General features: G+C 35.7%; 1 protein-coding gene across 22 annotated transcripts in view; it reads right to left on the bottom strand.

The window, feature by feature from the left end:
• The window catches only part of PCM1 (pericentriolar material 1), a 39968-nt gene extending 19540 nt beyond the window's left edge, over positions 1–20428 (bottom strand). For 9 of the 22 annotated variants that reach the window (XM_029959704.1, XM_029959712.1, XM_029959724.1 and 6 more), the window contains exons 1-19: positions 18424–18531; positions 17409–17541; positions 16607–16852; positions 15198–15470; positions 14482–14652; positions 14190–14306; positions 12750–12938; positions 10615–10792; positions 8229–8338; positions 7583–7799; positions 6163–6361; positions 5702–5881; positions 4823–4980; positions 4395–4609; positions 2682–2833; positions 2471–2600; positions 1717–1845; positions 1089–1279; positions 347–544 (exon numbers count right to left, since the gene is read on the bottom strand). In XM_029959704.1, coding sequence (XP_029815564.1) covers positions 347–544; positions 1089–1279; positions 1717–1845; positions 2471–2600; positions 2682–2833; positions 4395–4609; positions 4823–4980; positions 5702–5881; positions 6163–6361; positions 7583–7799; positions 8229–8338; positions 10615–10792; positions 12750–12938; positions 14190–14306; positions 14482–14652; positions 15198–15470; positions 16607–16852; positions 17409–17504 — 3149 coding nt within the window. In that variant the 5' untranslated portion in view covers positions 17505–17541; positions 18424–18531. Of the gene's footprint in view, positions 1–346; positions 545–1088; positions 1280–1716; positions 1846–2470; positions 2601–2681; positions 2834–4394; positions 4610–4822; positions 4981–5701; positions 5882–6158; positions 6362–7582; positions 7800–8228; positions 8339–10614; positions 10793–12749; positions 12939–14189; positions 14307–14481; positions 14653–15197; positions 15471–16606; positions 16853–17408; positions 17542–18423; positions 18532–20410 lie in introns of those variants that run through there. The other 13 variants (XM_029959741.1, XM_029959779.1, XM_029959761.1 and 10 more) reach the window with 8 other exon arrangements.
• Between the last annotated feature and the right edge of the window lie 125 nt (positions 20429–20553).

Here is a 20553-nt window from a genome sequence, read left to right as displayed (position 1 = left end):
CTGAACTACTATTTACAAAGAGACTGATCTATATGACAGCAAAAATTTCAGATCAATTATCTTTTAAGCTGATTAAAAATACACAGGAACATCAGGAGCCTCTGCCAGACAACTGGAGAGCTCAATGGCAGACATTTAATAAGACTGAAAAGAGAAGAAATAACCAAATTAGTGATACGTATTGCAGCTACAAAGACTCAGACAAGAAAATGCCACTACTCACACCTCCCTAGCATGCAGAAAGAAGTTTCCCCTTCTATGTAAGGATGCCTTATAGTTAATGCTTCTTCTACCCCCTTCCAAATATACTCTGACAAACATAAGATCAACAAGTATTGCTACAAACCTATCCTTGTTTTCTTTAACAAAATAGGCATTTTCTGGTATGTTGTTATTGGGATAAATAGAGAAGCTGTCATTCAAACTTGATGCATCTTCTTCCTCTTCTTCTGCCTGACCAACTCCATCAGAGACATAACCGTCTTCATCTCCATTCTCTTCCTCTAGTGCACACTGGGTAGAACCTCCCCAGGTAGCCATTGTCCTAGTGAACATCGCAGGGGCGAGGGGAGAACAGGGATGTTTGAAAAGGAGTGGGTTTTTTTTAAGTTCATGACACATTATTAAAATAATCTGTTGACAATTACACGTCTGTCTATCTGCAATTAATCAAGCTGCACCAAAATGCATTAAAACATTATCTCACCAATGCAAAATTAAACTTGTATTCTTCTAATACTGGGACAGTTAAATGAAATTACTTACTGTCTTGGAAAAATACTACTTTATTATAAATGGGACAGAGATGAAGAACAATTATTCTTATCATTTGGCATTTTCCATTCATTTTCTTCTTCTTAGGTAACTTTTATCCACTTATAGAACAGGAGAGATTAAATATGCTGGAAAACCCCACAAAACTGGCAAGTTGCCAACTAACAGTCACTTTCAGAAGTCAAGAAATTAATTTACTGCTCTGCTATATCATCATATTCAGTGCTCAGACAAACACAGGAAATAGCCCCAACACTGACATCTCACTAAACAGAAGCACTCACTGCTTAACACAGAGTGACTTTTGCTCTTACTTTTCTGTCTTATTCTGCTGTGAAGTACACTGAGCTTCTGATCCTTCACTTCTAACAGATGCAGCTACAGTAGATACTGTTTCTGCGAGCTCTCTTCTCCTCTGATCTTCAGCCATTAAAGCTTCAAGTTGCTTTCTTCTCTGTCGCAGTTCTTCTCTTAAAATCTCATGTCTTCTCATCTCAGACCATAACTTTTTGAAGTAAAATGGAAGAATTAAGAGTATAATGCTACCATAATTTTCAGAAAGAGTATGTAATATCCAGATCATTATTTAAGACAATTTTGGAGGAAAAAGGGAAGTAAGATGCACTGAAGATAAACTAGGTTTCAAATACTTCCATCATTTTCTTTATGGATGACTTGTCTAAGGTATACACTATCAAACGTTCACAGTAAAAATTCAAAATTCATTCAGCTTACACATTAATAGCTGGCAATAACCACTCTATTTAGGGAAAATTGTCTTGCCAGTTCAGGTCAGGATTTCCCTCTTTCCACAAACAAAACAGAGAAGTTATAAAAGTTTTGTTAAAATGGCTACTACTCCACTCCCCACACCAAGTACTTAAAAACATGTCCAAGTCACCTGGAACTTTTTTAAGTCACAGAATATCAAGTATGAAATACCTCATTGCCTACTGTTACAGACTGATCACATAAAGGCTTGCCAGCTGTGTTAAACTCATTCATGGCTGGAGTCAGTGTTGCTTGTGAAGTCTGTCTATTTGCTGGGCACTTACCCAGGTCAGCTGACAACTAGAAGAGAAAGCAAAATGGTAAAATAGAGCATAATAGCTTTCTAAAACTTACCTGTGGCTAAAATAAAACACAGTTGAGGTAAGAAAAATCAGTATTCCGGGAAAAGGGAGGGATTTTTGAATCAAGTCTAAATACTTATTTCAGAACTTAGCTAGGAATCAAAACAACTTAATTTACGTAATATTATATAATGCTCTAGTTGTACAGGTATTGATAATTTACTGCTCACTTCAGAGAAAGAAATTATTCTTCAAGGAGCATGAAAAACAGTACAGCACTGTATAGTTAAATTTAAATGCAAGAAAGTGCTGATCATGCTTACTGTTCTGAAATCACAGCAAATGATTACTAAGAGAAGTGAAGCAGCAGTGACTGGCAGGTATGGACAGATAAATTTCAGGCTAAAAATAAAATAGGTTCTCTATCTTTGAAGACTACATCAATCACTGAGCAAGAACAGTGAATGACTTAAGCAGAACTCTTCCCTGGGTTTAAAAGTCCACCTGCTTACAGTATACAAGCATTACCAATTTTAAGTTTTTTCAAATTTTTATAGAGAAAAATAACCTGTAAGATATTATTTTTCGTTGCTTAAGAAAGCAAAGAAATACATTCTACCTACTTGAAGGTCAGGACAAGCTTTCTGTAACACTTGAATTTTTTCTTGAATTTCAATTAGTTTTCTTCTTTCTTCTTGTAACTGCTTAAGCTCCCGTTGCTGCTGCTGAAGTTTAGCTTCATAAAACTTCTCTCTGTATAAATAAGTTACCCACATGTTACTCAGTGAAAAGTTGTCTAAAGCATGACTACCATCCTTTGACAAAAAGGTTTACCTTGCTTTTTCGTTTAGTCGTACATCTTTTTTTAACTTGTTGGTACTAGGTCGGACATTGTTTGGTTGTTGCTTTGTCTCTTCCATCTCACCCAACAAGTCACCAATATTAGATGCATTTGCAATTGTTCCTTGAGCTTCTGAATCATCATCCTGAAATTACGTCAGAAAGGCAGTTGGACTATTTTCAAGTTGACACAAAATGTAACTAGTTTAATTTGTCAAACTGATTTTTTCAAAACCAAGTAGTCTGAATAGCTTTACTTTTAGTTCAAATCATGAACTGAGAAGTTATCACCATGGCATCATGTCTTTATGCTAAATTAATGAGAAAATTTAAAGCTATAAAGCTCACACTACTGAAACTTCCACTATAAATGCAAGATAATTTGTCTCATTCTGGATGCATAAACCATTTGCTTCTGACTCAGTGGACAGAAACACACAAGCATATCAAGAAAGAAAGAGGGAGGCAAAGGGGAACAGGAGACTAAGGTGAACAAATCTGCTTAATTACTGCAGTCATAAATTAAATATTACTATTAACAACTTAAAATAACAAAACTACTCCTGAAAATTAAATCTAAAATATTTTAGAGAAAGTCTTCTAGATGGTTCTCTACTCTGTTTTTTTTTTAGTTATTTCTCTACTTTCAGTCCTCAAATTGAAAATATGAAAGCTGTAGCCACTGCTGCTTTTGTTTTCCAACATGATAATTCTTAATACAGACTGTTGAACAGGAGAGATCACCATCAGTGACCAACTGTGCCACAGCTCATAGACCTACAGTACCTTCGCTGAGCACATACAGATAAAAAATCTTATAAATATGAAGGAAAGACTGAACACGTGCCAATAATTAAGTTATAAAGGAACCTGTTGTATCATCTCTAATTCCAGTTTATACCACTGTACAGTTAACATCTCTATGGTGATGATATAATTTCTCAGATACTGAGAAATTTTTGATAGGAGTAAAATCTTGAAATAACAAAATGGCATTTATACTGTTGCTATTGTAAAAAGTGTGTTCTAATTGAGATTGATTTTAAAATTCTTGCATAAAGCTTTTACATTTCTGATACACCTACGTGTACTCAGTATGCAGACGTTACACTAGATGGTGCTCAAATATGAGCACTCTGTAGAGATATTATATCTGTGAAACTGTACTTCTATTTTTTAAAAATTAGCATGAGATATTCTAAATTAAAAACACTTCCAATTCATAATTGGCCCTCAAAACTCTAAAATAAACAAAAAACACTGCCCCCAGCCAAAACACCCCAACTCAAACATGTTGCAACATCCAAAGATTTTAATGAAAAACATTTTTCTTCACTGACTGAACAATGCCATAAAACCTACAGTTCGAAAACCTAAACCTGCTGAATATTCACTGTCATCTTAAAAATGTAGACCAAAATTATTTTTTAAAATCTTAGACTTCTTGTTTCATATTTTGTAATCCAGTGCTAAGGTTAAATATTAAGGCCATCCTTAGGTTAGCATCCCTCAAGAAAATTCCAAATGTGAACTTCAGAAGTACCATGCTTAAGTTCAAAAGAATTAAACAGTATCTCTTTTCCCCATCCTAAAAATAAGCATGTTAAATGTTACATTAAGCAGAGTATTTTTCCCTATTAGAAGTTACACATTACATGAAATAATGAATGCTACATTTTTGTGTACAAGTTTATATTTATAAAATACCTGCACCATAGCAGCAAGGTTTTGTAACCGTCTAAGTTTCTGTTTGGCAGCTATAAGCCTATTGATCTTCTGCTCAAACTCAGCATCTCCAGCAGCATCACCCAGGCTGCTTCTGTGACTAGACACAGAATCTTCACTAGCTCTGTCTTCTTCCACTTCATCATCTTCACCTTGGGGTAGATCAAGGTCTTTGTCATTCTCCCTATTATGACAGTCTAGAAGCAGGAAGAGGAGGAAACAAAACAGTACCAAAGACACATTATTGAACCCCTGAAGCCCACTGAAACTTCTGGATGTTAGAAAACTATCAGCTTAATGATTAGACTCTTGAACATTTTGCTCATCAAACAAGGTTCTCCCAGATTCTGTGCAGCCATCGACTTTATTTGCATTAAGATGTAAAATTAACAGAAGATTTTAGAACATACCTAGAGCAGAAGACATCTTTAGAGTCCTTATATTAGCAGCAGATCGGTTGTTTATTTCACAGTCTGTATTAAGATGTCTTCCATCTCTGTTATTAGTTCCACACTGTACATTTGAGTTGCTATTTATTTCACTCCAACTACTGATTCCTTGAGGGTTTCTAGGGTAAAATAAATTACTCATGTTAACTTTTTAAGAACTGATATGGATACAGTTTTACTTCAGCCTTTTTTTACCTAGCTTTTATAGGAATGTGTCCCAATCATTAAAATAAAAAAAACACAACCCCATATAAAAGTCAATCCAGACATTTGGAATTTTTCAATATTCATCTCTCCAACAGTTTATCTTTTGAAAAACAATTAGAAGCAGCTATAAATTATTCCCTGCTAGAACTACAACAACACAAGAGACCTTCAAGTCCATGTCTGTATTATAAAAGCTTTATATGATTCATAGCTAAATGAGTATTCATTTCTGCACAGTGAAGATCCTTGATGCACACAGTTGCCTTGTTAGACCATAGCTGTAAATATCTCTCTAAACTGAAGTTTGTTTTTACTGCAATTCCCTAGTCTAGGACTGTAACTTTCTAGTGGAATTCCATACAAATAATTCCATGCTTAAATCCAAAGGAATTACGGATTTTTGAAGTCTCTTATAGAAGTGATTTTCTAAATGTTAACTCTAATCTACAAAAATAAGCTCCCCAGGATAAGATGATTATTAAACACCTGTGTAACACAGCTACTTCATTTGAAAAATTGGCAATTTAATGTAAGCACAGATTTAAGTTATTTCTGGTTGACTGAAATAATGTACTGCAGGTTTCCTGAAGCAACAACTCAACTACAAAGATTTAGGATGACAAAAAATACAACGACCTAATATTTGTAACAGGCTGTGGATCCTCGTGTTCTGAATCACTTTCTGATTCTTCTGTTTCTTCCTCCTCCTTAGTGTTTTCATTTACAGCATCTGTCATCATATCAGATGTTTGCTCATAGTAGTGAACTAACTCACGTAACTCGTTCAGCCTCTTACGAACCTCATTTAGCTTCCTGAGGGGAAAAAAGAGAATATTTTATATGCTTTGTCGTATTAATTGAATCTACGTAGAGTTAAAAAGTGCACATACAATTTAAAGTTCTTAAAGTTTGCTGCCAGTTTCCTAGCTGTAATACCCTTCTGTTTGAAGCTCTGAACTCACTTGATTGTCTTAGACCACTTACTAAAGAGTTTGTAGTACTAAATTAAGTAGATTAAGATATGGAAATGGTAAAGTAACAAATTACTCAAAATCACTAATGCACATTATGAAAAGAAATTAAAGAACTTTTACTGAAGCTTTTCTGTTGGATTTAGATTGTCATCCTCTTCACTCTCATTTTGAGAAACCAGGGAATCAGGAGGATAGGGAGCAGATGCCAGGCTATTTGGTTCTCCATTGACAACAGTTACTATGCCTACAGGACCAGAAGCAGCTGAAGTTGTACTTCTTTGATCAATACTCCTCTGAGGAGAACCTGAAGCAGGAAAAACTACAGGAAAGAAATACAGTTCACATGAACAATTTGCTTACCTGAATTATATTAAAATAACTACAGAAAATATTACCAACATACAAAACAGCAGTTAATAACTTTCATTAGAAAGATTAAAGCTTTTTTCTTAAGTTTCATGGCATGCAATGTCAATAGGCAGGGAGTAATAAGGTATCTGTTGCAAACAAGATTTCAGTTAGTCCCTTTTAGCTTTATCAAATGTCATAAGTGAAAGCTCTCATGCTGTGAATCTGCCTAAGGCATTCTTTTAAAGGTTTATTTAAAGCTGAATTGCTGTTTTTTTTTTTTAAATTAACATTTCAAAGTTGATAACAACAAAAACCCTAGCAATTTTTTCACCTCTACCAAGCTCTTTTGTCCATATGCTGTGGAAAATAAACATGATGTTCGCTTCTCCCAGCTATACAAAATCATACCCAAGTACATTATATGCATTAAGTATGTGCAGAAAAATGAGGGTATAGTAACGTAACTATTAAATCAGCACGTAGTCCTCCAGGTGCAGGCTTCCAGTGCCTCGTTTCTTAATGTTAACCACAGCACACCGTGGTCACCCCTCAGAAGTTTCCAGCTACAAGATAAACCTCACCAGTACAGATGCATTTCCAGAACTAGGAAGTGAGAGCAGCAAGTAGCCCCACATCAAGACATTAAGGAGAGGACAAAGCCATCTAAAGAACAGGTCCAAATCCTTGTCCATTCAGACGGTTAAGGTCCTCTGGAATGGCCTATGATTGAAGTCCTTGCGACTAGTACAGGAGAAAGCCTTTTGACAGTGGATAAGCAAACCCCATAATGCTGTAGAAGTACTAACATATGAAATGCTGAGTAAATAAATGCAGATGTACAGTGACAAAAATACAGAAAGTTCAAGTTCGTATGGTAGTCTCCACAAGCCAGATGTGTTACAGACAGGTCTTGAAGAAAAAAACCCCTATCATCACATCCTCACATTAGTCAACTTTGATGTTATAAACCAAAGTGCCAGTAGAGAAGACACTCATCAACACTTGTAGAGTTCTTCATTAAGACAGAAACTTATACAGCATTAAAAAACATTTACATTAATATTGCCCCAGCACAACTTTATCACCTGCACTTCATTAACCAATTGCAAGCTGAAAGACCATGTTACAAATACGCACATTAAAAAGGCTGTATTCTTGAAAAAATACAATTCTGCCTATATTTACTTACAGGAGGAGTTATTTAGATGTTGGTCACGAAGAGTATGAAGTTCTCCCAATAGTTTGTCCATTTTTTGCTTTTTACCCTGCAACATTCGCATCTTGTTAAAAAGCTGTGCCTTCTCATCTGACTGGTGTTCAGACATGGAAGAGTTTCTGCTTTGTGAAATCTCTCTGGTAAGTGAAAGACTTTCTGCTTGCCTTCTATTATCTGGCACAGATTGTGTCTAAAAAGAGTAACTTCATTTTATTCAGAGTACTATGAAAAAAGGTAAATAAATTCTAAGAAACAAAAAGCCCTCTTATGGGCTTGCTGGACTCAACACCAGAATCAACACCAAAACAAAGAACATCATGAAGGGAAATATATTGAAAACACTTTAATGATATATCAGTTATATACTGAGTTAATAATTTTACTGCAATATAGAAAATACTGCTCTGGACTTTCACAGAAACCTGTGAGACAAAGCATAGCTCAGTCAGCTAGTAACCCTTAAGAATACAAAGATGCTGATTTTTCAAGTTTGGGGGAACTCTGATTGCTTCACTAGCAAATGCAGAGAAACGAGCAAGACACATTTAACTGCACTATTAAAAAGGTTAAGAAAAAACTGATAATGGCAAAACTGATACAGTGCAGTCTAAGAACTGACCTGAGAATCATGAAGTTGGTTGTGAAAGCGCTGAATTAAGTCATTCAATTCTTCATTCAGTTCTGATGTAAGGCTTACTCCTGAAACACTGCCTGTAGTCTCTGTTACAACTGGGCATACAGAAAGAGGGGGAAATGTAAATACTTTTCCACAGCAATGAAATAATGATGAAAATCTGTGGTTTAACATTAATATACTGAAGTCTAAAAATACAGCACATATCTTTAATGCTGTGTCCTTTCCAGCAGCTTTACTGTTGGAAGATTACCTCCATTACGGAAATACTAACACGACGACTCAGAGCTGCTTTCTGAAGGACCGTACAAAAGGACTTGTTAAGCTTGTTCCATGTTTTGCTAAAAAGGTCAGAGCAAAATGAAATCAACCAAGCTTCTAGGGCTGATAGAAACATTTTGTTAGTAATAAAATTTAGAAATTATTTAGTACAGCTAAACTAAGAACAGTACATGAAGTTTAATTTCCTTAAAATAATAAATTAACAGACACCAAGCTTTCACATTGGTATAAGTTGCAATGTTTACAGCCGCAAACAGAGTCTTGGGGCTTATCCTTCAAAAAGCTTTATGAGAGGAATACATTTAAAAGAAAGTCTTTTTTTCCCCTGCGTGAAAGTTCATATTCAAATACTACTAAGATATCGAAGGGGCAGTTGACAGACCAAAATAACTCTTGCTTTTTCCCCAAATATGAACCAACAGATCATAAGAAAAATAAAGCACAAATATTATTTATTTTCCCCCCAGATCATGACTTCATTACGTGAATAATAAAGTTTCAGTGTTTTCAAAGTTAAAACGTTTACTTTGTCCTAAGTTGAATTTGAATATTAACATTTCCTACCCTATAGTTCTGGCACATACTGCATTTTTAAGTCAGTTGACACAAACAGCAGTAAGAAACTGTTATTAAGAGTGATATAATAGAAATGTGAAACGAACTAACAAAAAAAATCCTTCACCATAAAATTAAAAAAAAAAAAAGATGTTCTAATTTATCACAAGCAATCCTTTTTTCTACCCACTCCTCAAGATGGAGCTTTGTATATTGCAGGAAAGCACAGAAAGCGGATTCCATTACAGGTCTACTACTGCAGACAGGAGAACAGTAACTTCCAAAAACCATTTATGGGAATTAAGGAAACGTCTTTCAAAGACACTTGCTTCTCTTGCTCTTGTGGCAGCTTTCTAAAATCTCTCCACCCTAGTTACACCTTATTTCCTATAACCTATCAAATCAAGAACAGCAAAACAGGAAGAGGAGCTCATTAGAACAAGGAACCTCAAAAGGAGACTTTTACAAAAAAGTGTAGAAACCAATGCCTTATTTGTACAAATGAATATATTTTAAATACAAAAATTAACTGCAGCAAGAACTACTATCCTATATACCCTCTAATCAAGCCTAATCTTATAGGGAAGAACCAGAATCAGAACACTAACGCAGACTGAATCTGAACTTGCTCAGTGCAAAATTTTCATTCCCTATAATGGCACACATAACTGTAGCCCATTTCAAAAGAAAAACAAACAGGATTTTGGGAGGGGTTGGGGGGGGCAGGACAAGTTTCCAACAAATGAAAAGTCACGTATCGACAGTGCACAAAACAAGAACAACTGTCTTCCTTATAAGACTGAGCCTTTTAAAAAACAACTCTGCTGACAACCTCTAAACAGATATCAAGAAGTCGCCTCTGTCCCAAAGACAACTTTGAAAAGCTGGGAATATATGAAAACAAATTAGCAGAATGCTTTTAAACTAAAGGTTATAACAATGATGGTGCTTTATTATCAGAATTGTGCTCTCACTGTACATGCCATAGAATTCCAGAGTTCTGGTTTCATGTCTACTTATGTGACTACTTTAGCAACTCTCTCCTTTCTTTTATCAAATAAACCATTAGTCTACTAATGGCTATTAAACTGTCAAGCAACCAGTCAGAAAAAAAAACCCCAAAATTCTATAAAAAGCAAATTAAACCTTAAACTACTAACTGCCTATAGACAGAAGGATGTAGAGAGACACATTTTACCCCTCACTCCGATTCTTTTCTTCAAAGCCCTAGCACAACGACGGAGGCAAGTGGCAGGCTTCTAATCTGACTGGTATTGGCAGCAGTCAATTCTTGGGAGAAAAATCTCACAATTTTAGGATTTTACAGTAAACCAAAGTAATCAGCTGTGTGTTTTTTAAATGACACATCATTTTACAATGTTACATTGTCAATTCTTTTCAGAAATAGGAGCCTCCCAGTAAAATTTTTAAGAAGTGTATTACAAAAAGACTTTTTTAGGGTTTATTCCACAACTCCAGCTTTAATCATTTAGTCATGATAACACGATATTAAAGACACCACAATTCCACATACCAGAATCATCCAGGACAGCAATGGCTTGCTCTGCTTTATGCTGCAAAGCAAGAAGAGCTGCCTGTCTCCCTTGAAGAGCCTTCAACTGCTCCTGCTGTTGTAGCATCCTTTTCAGTAAATCATGCTGCTTTTTCAAGTTCTCCAACTCCTCTTTAGCTTCCTGTTGAGGATCTCTGGCCTGCAAATAGAGAGGAACATTACCATAACCCCGACAATTTATTTGTTGAGTAAGAGTAATAGAAGTGTCAAAACAAGCACAACTTGCATAGGAATAAACAGCCAGTTTGTGTAAAAAGGTGAAAATTAAACAGCTTCACCCTTCCAGTAGTCCTTTATCTTTAAAAAATTTTAGACATCCAATAGGGAGAAGCCTGTACCACCAAGACATGCTTATCACTCCCAGGGGTTTAAGTTTTCTTTAGAAATCCAGTCAGCTGACCTAATGTCCCAAAGACATCCCTCTGACTTTTAAATCATATAAGAGGGTGTTAACCTATAAGACTGGTAAAGGTAAGCAAGATAAGACATTGTACCATGGAACTACATAAAAGATCTCAATTGATTCACTGGCCTAAAATCTCTAAATTTTCAGCAGAATGTTTTAGGCAGTTACTCTTCTCTCACCTATGTGTTTAGCTTTGTATGCTGTATTTATAGCATTGATGCTAGAACAGACCAGATTTATGTAAACCAATTGCAAAACAAAAACTTGCACAGAATCCCCTCTGTGTTACGTTTTCAAACACACGGAAAACAGATCTGAAACAATGGAAGCATGCTGAGCAGTTAAAATATACCAGAACTCAAGTTATTTTCCTCATCCTATCCTAATTAAGAGCTGAAGATTTGCATCAAAACTGTTACTCAAGGATTGCCAGCCAATGAAGTATTTTAATTAACTATTTTAATAATGAGGCATCCAGTTAAAATCCTGATCCTGTTTGAAGCTGGATTATTGCACTATGCAGATGAAATCATGGAAAAAATTGCCCCCTTTTTATTAGCAGCCGACAAGTATCTCAGAAGAACACTACTAACTTAAAAGTATAATCTTCTACCCACACAGTGCTAATTCCTGAAGTAGAAAATTCAGTTCAAATATTCTGCATCAAATAGAATATTCCTGCAGAATAAGAGCAGGCATTTTATTAACCAGTTTTGGGTATCAAGGAATGCTCAACTTTCCATCAGAGAAAACAGAAAAATACCAGAACTCTAAACTTCTGCAAGTATCACTAAAAGATGCACTGCAACTGGCACTGATCATTTCTGTTAAACTTCTATCTTTTATACAGAAAGTAGAGACAAAATAGATCACACAATGAAATCAGCAGGAAGGAACAAGAGGAAGAAAGGAAAAAAGGGTATGTGTCTCAGTCTCGCTCCCCTACTAAATAATCCAAGTTTTATTTAAAGTATCAGATTTGCTTAAGTTCATTAAAATCAAGTAACAAATTTTTCAAACTTAGTTCTAACCTTGGACTAGTAAGCTTGATAAAACTTTTAAGCCTTTTATTTTAGGGGAAAAAAATAAACTTAAGACTTTTTTTAATTAAATCAGAGCAAAGGAAAAGCCATAGAAAAGTTGGTAACAAGTAACAAAACAAGTTTTAGACTCCATGCTCCTTAAGTCTTCCCTCTTCCAACCAAATATTTATATAAACAGCTATACAAAAACATTTGTGGAACAAGTTAAGGTTACTACTCTCTAATTTATTTTCTCTACATGGTATTAGCTTAAATTTGCATCGGCAGACTACTGGCATAACCATGAAAAGTGTCTGAAAGTCACATTTATAATATGTTTTCCCCAAAAAAGGAACAACAAAACCAGAAGGATCATCTACATAAAATCACAGCACCTGCTGTACAGAGTTACATCCATGCTAACTGTCAGTGTTAACAATTTTCTGTCGATGCTAACAATTAGGAAGAAAAAGTTGTCAAACATCTCTATTTAGAATAAAAAAACTCAAGGCAATGAAAAGACAGCTGGATACACATAAGCAGTCCAGTGGTAACATTTACTGTAAGTAACAAATACATTTAAAGCAATTAATAAAGGAGATAAGGGGAGAGGGAAGACTAGCCTGTATAAACCCTATTTGAGGTTAAAATAACATTGTGAAGTATACCTTTGAAAGCAATCCATGTTCCTGGCTATTAATCCCACAGGGCCAGATTTCCCTGTCATTCAGAGCAGCTCTGTCACTTTTCCCTTTAGGGCTTGTTGTAACATCAATGTCTGTAACCTGCTCCTGTGAAGCTGAATTCCCTAGTTTGTCCTCAATGCGGGGCCGAATGCTCAAGCTAAAAGATACCTCCTTCATTAAATCATTTAGTATGTTAGATTTTGAAAATATGCTCCAACTTAGCATGCATTTTTTAGTTACAAACCTACTGCTTTATCTTGTCAAATAATGAAAACTAGTATCGAATAAGATCTACTAAAGGGTGAAGACATTTTTAGTCATTCTTAGAATTTGCATAAGGCTCCATATAGCAATCAATGTTCTATGACCAGAAGTATGCACTCTACATGTAACATACTCAAGCTGCATGTAAAGAGAATTTAGATGCAAAATGAAGAGCCAAACAAAAACCAAATCGCATTTTGCCAATATGAAGAAAGACACAAGTTTACGTGATTTCTTCTCAGAAAATGTACTGGTCTTTTTCTGCATTTTCCAATTTTTTTGTTTTTAAGTTAAAAGTGCATCTTCCACGTGTATAATTTTATTTCCTTAAAGGGACAGAAAGAGTTCTTATAAAGCAAAAATAATTACAAAAGCTTCTTAATGTTTTAACAGTTTTACTTCCAAGCACATAAATTCTCCTCATCCGCAGAACATTCTCTGTACTAAATGGCCAAAGAGAGCACCTGCTCTATAGTACTTTTTCTCAGTATAATAGTAAAGGAAGAAGCAAAACTTAAGTTATTAAAATGATTTTGTATCTACTACAAGAAATGTTTACCACGTCAAAAAAAAAAGCTTTCAAAAATAGAAAGGAAGACTGACTGTTTATCTCAGCACTAAATTCACAACAGATTTTTTAAAAAGTGCCCATCTTGCCAAAAAATGAGAGAAACTTCTGTGCTAGGTCAATACTTCTGTCATATCACTAGAAAGATACTTGGACAATGGCCCACTAATGACTCATTTCTAACCCTCTCCTGATCCAAAACCAGATAATTTTCCCTAGTAACAGAAACAAACTTATAGATGAAAAATTGCATAGAAAAATATTCTTTCCTACATCAAGCCAGTGAATGCTCTGCCGAAGTACACGTTTAACCCTTCGTTGTACTTTGAAGAATAAAGATTTTTAAAAAACCTTCATTTCTTGATTAAAAAGAAAAAAAAATCTTTATAATTTTGCTGTGACAGAATCATTACTTTTTTTTCCCATATTAAAAAAAAATTAAATCGACACATGCACAAACACCTCCTGAACAGAGTGCTTGGGATTTACCATTTTTTAACCGAACTGCAGATTATGACACTATCATATCCATGACAAAACCAAAATAAAGCCTTCATTTCTAGCACCTTAATTACTAAAAGGCAGCTTACCGTGGTATCTGAAGCCTCAGACTGCACATCAATGTTTAGCGATGTGCTCTCACCTACAGAACCAGATCCCACAGCTGAATCTATAGTCCGAACATCATCCTCCTCATTTTCTCTAGCCTGAAACATTTCATTGGCATAAATCAAAAGCTATATAAGGGGGCAGTAAAAATGAGTTATGGAAGGTACTGCATACCAAAACCAACACCCCCAGTGCCACCATCAAAACATCAATGGTCAACTCCGAAAAAAAGCTTACAATGCAGAAACAGATATATCATGTTCTCAAACTTACAAGTATCTTTTGCAAAAATTTCAGATAGGATTTCTCCTGCTCTTTAAGGTCATCTATAAGGTGTGATAAACGCTCAACATTGGCCGATCTTTCATTTTTCTCTACAAGATCATCCCGCATGGAGCTGGCCTTAGCAATATAGTCGCGAATTTGAACTAGTCTGCTCACAATCTGTAAAGACACTGAAGTTACTGAATGCATTCAGCTACAGCTTCAACGTATTTAATACACAAGACATGGTGACAGCAATAGCAAAGGAGTAATTAAAGGGGGAGACACACTAATACTTGCAATCCTACAAGCACACTTCCAAAAGCAGTTAAAAGTCAACAGCTTTTGTAAGGATAGATTTACGCACGCGAGAAGCTGCAAGGCTGAAGCACAGGGCTTCTACTCAACACAGGCCAAAACAGAAACGAGCTCATCTGAGCAGGAAAATATTGAACTGTGAGAGTACTTTCTGGAACCTTATTAAAGGGAGCCAACCTCTAAGATGAAAATTAGTACCGCTACTGTTACTAATAAGTGGATTTCTAAAGAACAATAGATGATTAAGTTTGCTTTCACATTTTCTTCAAGCTGCCTTTGAGAACAGTAGGAAGTTAAGTATTTCCAATAAAGATTTATAGTTTTAAGAAATTTAGAAAGATGCACTGAAAATTAAGAGAGACATATATATACCAATATCCTGTAGACTCTACAGGCCATGTAAATACCTGGCTACTATCCATCATTTGTTCTCCCCTTCCATCTTCTTGAGTAGAGACTTGACAATTTTGCAAGAAATCCTTGCTCAGAGCAGCTCCAAACAACTCTTTACACTGCGCTGAAACCCCACTTTCCTTTTTCTGGGAACCTGAGGCAGGATCTTTGCTTTTGTTAGTGTTAATCTGCATTGACAGGAAGTTGAATGGTTTTTTGCTTTCATTAAGTTGACGTTTGTTGTTAGCAGCCGTTGCCCTGCCTTGAGAGTCACTTCCAATGCTTCTCTATATAAAAACAAAAGAAAGAACAATTGCTTTATTATTTTCATCCAATATGTTCTCAACACTGATTAATTTCACTGGTTAAATTAATATTTCTGCAGTATTATTAGACTCATTTTAAAGTTACCTAATTAGTAACCGACCAGCCAAAAGTTACAGAAAGACAGTGCTGGTGATTTTTGCCATATAGTTTTCAGAAAGCAAGCCCATCCTCCCAAAACAGATGAGAAGCAAAAAGGTTCTGCAGTTCCTCAGAATTTAGTTACTCATTCTTGTTGTGGTCTCCACCTTTACCATAGTGAAAGGCATCCTACTTCTCCAGATACATTTGAGAAAGTAACAATAATAAAAAATCAACATATTCCCCTGCAGGATATGATACCTCATAACTTCAGCTTTCTTTAGAACCTTCTGAATAGCAACATGCTGCCATAACATACAGCTGAGGAGGAAGTTATACCCAGCCTTTATATTCTAAGTCAACACAATGAATCACACTTGAAAGAATCTTCACTATCCAAAGAAGTTAGCAACAACCTTTGGGAAAGATGAACCAGCTTCTGTTCTGAAACTGTTTGCACAAATTTATGCTTTGTTACTAAAGAATTAATCCCTCGTACTTTTCATTGTTTTGGACAAGAGAAGGATGAATGTGCCATATTCCCAAAAAAAGAAGTTATGGTTCAAGAATTTGTGCCACAAAATTCTCAACGCTGTACTGAGGAACAGTTTGTAATGATACTTCTCTGTTTAACCCACAAGGCTAACAATGTTCAGAATCACAAACTGGCACTTTCAAGAACAGACTTTCAAAATAAGGTAACAGATATTTTCAGGTGGCAGACAAGTACCATGAGTAAGAACTACTAATCTGAGGACACAGGAATTAGTTAATGGCTGAGACTAAGAGAGTGAAGACAGCTAGCATACTCTTAAACATAGGAAAGCCATGGTCCCAGACTTTCCCTAATTTTTTCAAGTTCAAAACCAGAATTTTGATTTGGCTCTCACGGTGCCTATAAGACCTTTTTTTTACCTTAATCACTTATGAAAGGTTTTCCTCAAATGTCACATTATTAAGAGATAACTGAATAAATTCTGTAGTCACATTTTGGGTGAGAGCTAGTATTCACACAAACCTGATCCAGATCACTGAAGTTTATTCTTTGTTTAAGCCTTTCTAGTTCAGCCTGCTCTGGAACAGACATCTGGGTCATGTACCGAGCATGAGGAAAACTGTGAGGAGTTCTGGCCTTCCGTCGTCCCATTCCAGGTGAGGATTCTGGAGATATATCATTAGTAAGCCTTGCTTCAGCTTCCCCACTAAGCTTTTTCTTGTTTTTTTCTGAAGATCTGTTTGCTTTCTTCTGTTGACTTCCCCAGTCCTTAAGGGGAAGGACAGAGAAGAAAAAAAGTCATATTTGTTATACACACAAAAAGTAAATTATTTCATTCAGTGATGTAGAGTTTACTTCCATTTTAGAAGTAAAAATAGTAACCAATATGAAAATACGTTTTCTAGAGCAAATGTCACTTTACAACTAAAATTTTCTCCACTGCATAATTAAAAATAGCTTCTCGGGAAATCTGAAATTAATTTTATCCTAAAATGCATGAAATTAATTTCAAATGAAGCTAAAATCGTATTTTTCTTCTTTGCTGAGGACTTTCACTTCAGGAGCTTAGAACTTTCTAAGTTACAGTTTTGGCTTTCAAGACACCTACAACACTTTTGTGTCTAGCTACTTTATTTATCCAAAACACTTGCCATAAATTACACTCATCGTTTGCTTACATCTACCTCTGTTTTTGCAGATATTTACCTTAGAGCTGTACTGACAAGGCTTAGGGGGTTGCATTATTACCTGCCAGTAACAGAATCTACCTGGTAATTCTAATGTACAGCATCAAACAGCAAGAGTAAGACAAGACTAACGATACCGTGTTGTTCAGCCGGTCATCGAGGCTCTCATTGCTCCAGCTGGGCAAGTCCTGATCATTCATGCCTTCTTCAAAGGGACCACCTCCTGTTGCCATGGCAAGCGATCAATAAAAACAATCTAAAAGAAACAATCTAAAAAAAATGTGCTGTATTAAAATCAGTTTACATACAATATTTTAAAGACTCATAATCTGAGATGACAACTACATGTTAATTATAAAATGCAAACACAAGGCTGTTTTAGGAAACTAAACTCTCCATTTACTAAACTGTGTTACTAGAAATGTATCAATGAGAAGAACACAGAAACTGGCATGAAAAAATAAACAAGAAATAGTTGTGGGTTTGGAGTTTTTTACCTTTGTTTTTTTAATCTCTGTTCTACAAAAGAAATGTTTTCTTTGGGAGGCTCTCATTCGTCCTCACTTTAGAACAAACGATACAGTGCTCAGAAAGATTGCTTTGTAATTCATAAGGCCTACACTTTCAAGTCCAGGGTGATGTCTATTTGATACAATGAGTGACTCTGGAGACCAAGTATGTCAAACTTTCACATTCATTTTAACACTGAAGTGTTAAAATGTGTGACATTTTAACAGTGTGTGACAGTACTCTGTGACAACAGATACTGAATGGCACATTCCGTAAAATATGAGGAAAACAGACATCGGTAAAAGGATTTTTACTTTCTTTACCACACATTAAGCTCTTTAAGCAGTCAATGCTGTGACACATTATCAAAATCAAACAAAATAATGTGGATTTCCTAGAGCTTTGTTGCTCTTTAACAGTGTCATTCTGCGCAGTATGAAGCAACCTAAATGTAAAGTTTTCATTTTCGCTTCTAGTTTTGACATTAGAAATAAAAAAAGTCGTTAAAGTTGAAAGATCAGGAAAAAGTATTCCTTTATGGTAATAAAATTAGATTAGCCTGTTCAAAAAGGTGAAGAATACACAACTATATGCACTAAGAGCTGCCAGTACAATTCCACTGCACAAAGCTACAAACTTTACCTATGAAGTACTGTTACAGATGCAGAAGAAAAACAGTCTTGCAGAGATTTAATTTTTCCAGCTAGTTTTCACTGCTGTGTTAGGGCATGAGCCAAGCTTTATTTTTAACTGAAAAAAAAATCAAAAAGGACAACTTATTTCTCAAAATTTTGCTGCAGCCTATCTACTATTAATTTTCACAGAGTGCAGGTGACGAAATCATCTGAAACTCAAGATTAAGAAGTATCTAGGAAGTTCGTTGGGGTTTTTTAATATCAATTCTAGAAAGGAAAATAGATTAATCCTGAACTAAGTCTAAAAGCTGTACTAATACACCTATCTTGCTTAGGTATAGGATTCAATCAAAATCACACAAGACAGCCCTCTCAGTAGGCACACCTGCATAAGGCAGTATTTCTGCACAAACACAGCCTATTACTAAACCATAAAGGAAATGGGATCTACCAGGTGTGCTCATTATACCATAACCACATCTCCACTCACATTAACACTTAGGAGTAACTCAGCTTCTGTATCTCACAAGCAGAACCATAACACAGGTACAACCCAGTGCCTGCTACTTTGGGAACTTTGCCCTACTGTCCCTGCACATTAATTCATGCTCCGTTCTTCGTCCCATAAACAAATGCATAGTTACCAGTTTAAAACGAGCTATGCTTTTAAAGAACTTTCCTCAGCTACAGAAAAACTGTTCAGCTTTGTAAATGTGCGAGACCCAACATCTCAGCAGACACTGTATCCTGACCTATGTCACTAAGCATAATGAGGAAGATTAGAGGCCATCTGGGTTTACAGTCCAATTCAGTAAGCTGTTTCCTCATCATCATGTTATATAATTCTACTAAAACCATCACAAAAGTAGTTTTTCCCTACCTTCCACTGTAAAAAGAAGTGGCAGTACTCATGTTTACATAACACAAGTAACTACTCACATTTATTTCTTTTAAAACTTCCACAAAAGCTGTCCTCACCTATTTTTGTTGTAGAAGTCTCTCATTACCTCTGAAGTAAGTTCACTGCCCCACATGGAATATTCTGAATAATACTCTCAAACAAGGAGTCTAGGCTTATACCAATACACCTTGATAAACACAGGTCAAAAATTACAATAACCTGATTATTTCCAGACAGTAGATTTTAAAGTCTTCTAGTAGAACTGTGGCCCTTCCAAAGAGCAAATTTTAAACTTTCATAGTATGGGCTTTAATATTTCCAGATAAAGTGAATTTAAGATCCGAGAGCTCTGCTAGTATTTTATCCCTTTAACTCAGTTAAAAAACACAAAGAGGTTCAGCCAGCTTTTTTCTTAGAAATTAAACTCTCTCATCTGAAGCTGCATTTTCTTCCTCCACACATACATTTCATCAATTTGCATTTTTGCTTAGTTTTCATTTTACCAGCTATTTCCACAAGAAATCCTCTTCTAAAAGCTTTGGTACCTTACCATTATCTATTTCTGCATCCAGCAACCATTGCCAATTTTAGCTTCTCGCATATCACAGAATCTGTATAAAAGCTCTATTTGAGCATGTCAATACTGCCTTACAACATTTACACAGACTTGTGGAAAAATAAAAAGGACTTCAAAGTAGATTTTCTACAGAAAAAATAACTTAAGATAACATGTAGGATTATAGGTAAAACATATTTTGTACATATGCAAATTGCTCAGAAGAACTACTACTAAACGTGCTAGCAAAACAAAGGTATGTATTTTAAAATGCTTTTTACTCTACAGTACAGTTGTTCTTGAGATTTTTTTTCCTACAGCAGTCATGTGAACTGCAAGAGCTCTTTAAAGCACCAAATCCTGCACAGAGAAAACTTCTGAAAATAAAGAAATTAACCGGAAAACAAAAAGTCACAAAAAGCCATGACAGCGCCATAAAGGCTAAAAGTGGGACTAAACATTTCTTTTTAATTTTAGTTTTTTAAGACGTGCGCTCCTCATTGGGCATTAACTCATTAAATGCCAACCACACAGTACCATCGCACAGGTGCAGTCAACAGAGCAAGTCCCCTCCTGTCGCACCTCTCACAAGCCGCACACTCACACACCCGGACCAGGGGCGGCGTGCCCGGGACTTCCAGCGCCGGAGCCTTCCAGCAGGCTCTGTCGTCCCGACCTGC

This window comes from Manacus vitellinus, unplaced genomic scaffold (assembly GCF_001715985.3).
Source record: "Manacus vitellinus isolate BGI_N305 unplaced genomic scaffold, ASM171598v3 scaffold_0_pilon, whole genome shotgun sequence".
Classification (NCBI taxonomy): Eukaryota; Metazoa; Chordata; class Aves; order Passeriformes; family Pipridae; genus Manacus; species Manacus vitellinus.
This window is presented reverse-complemented; position numbering and strand designations above follow the sequence as displayed.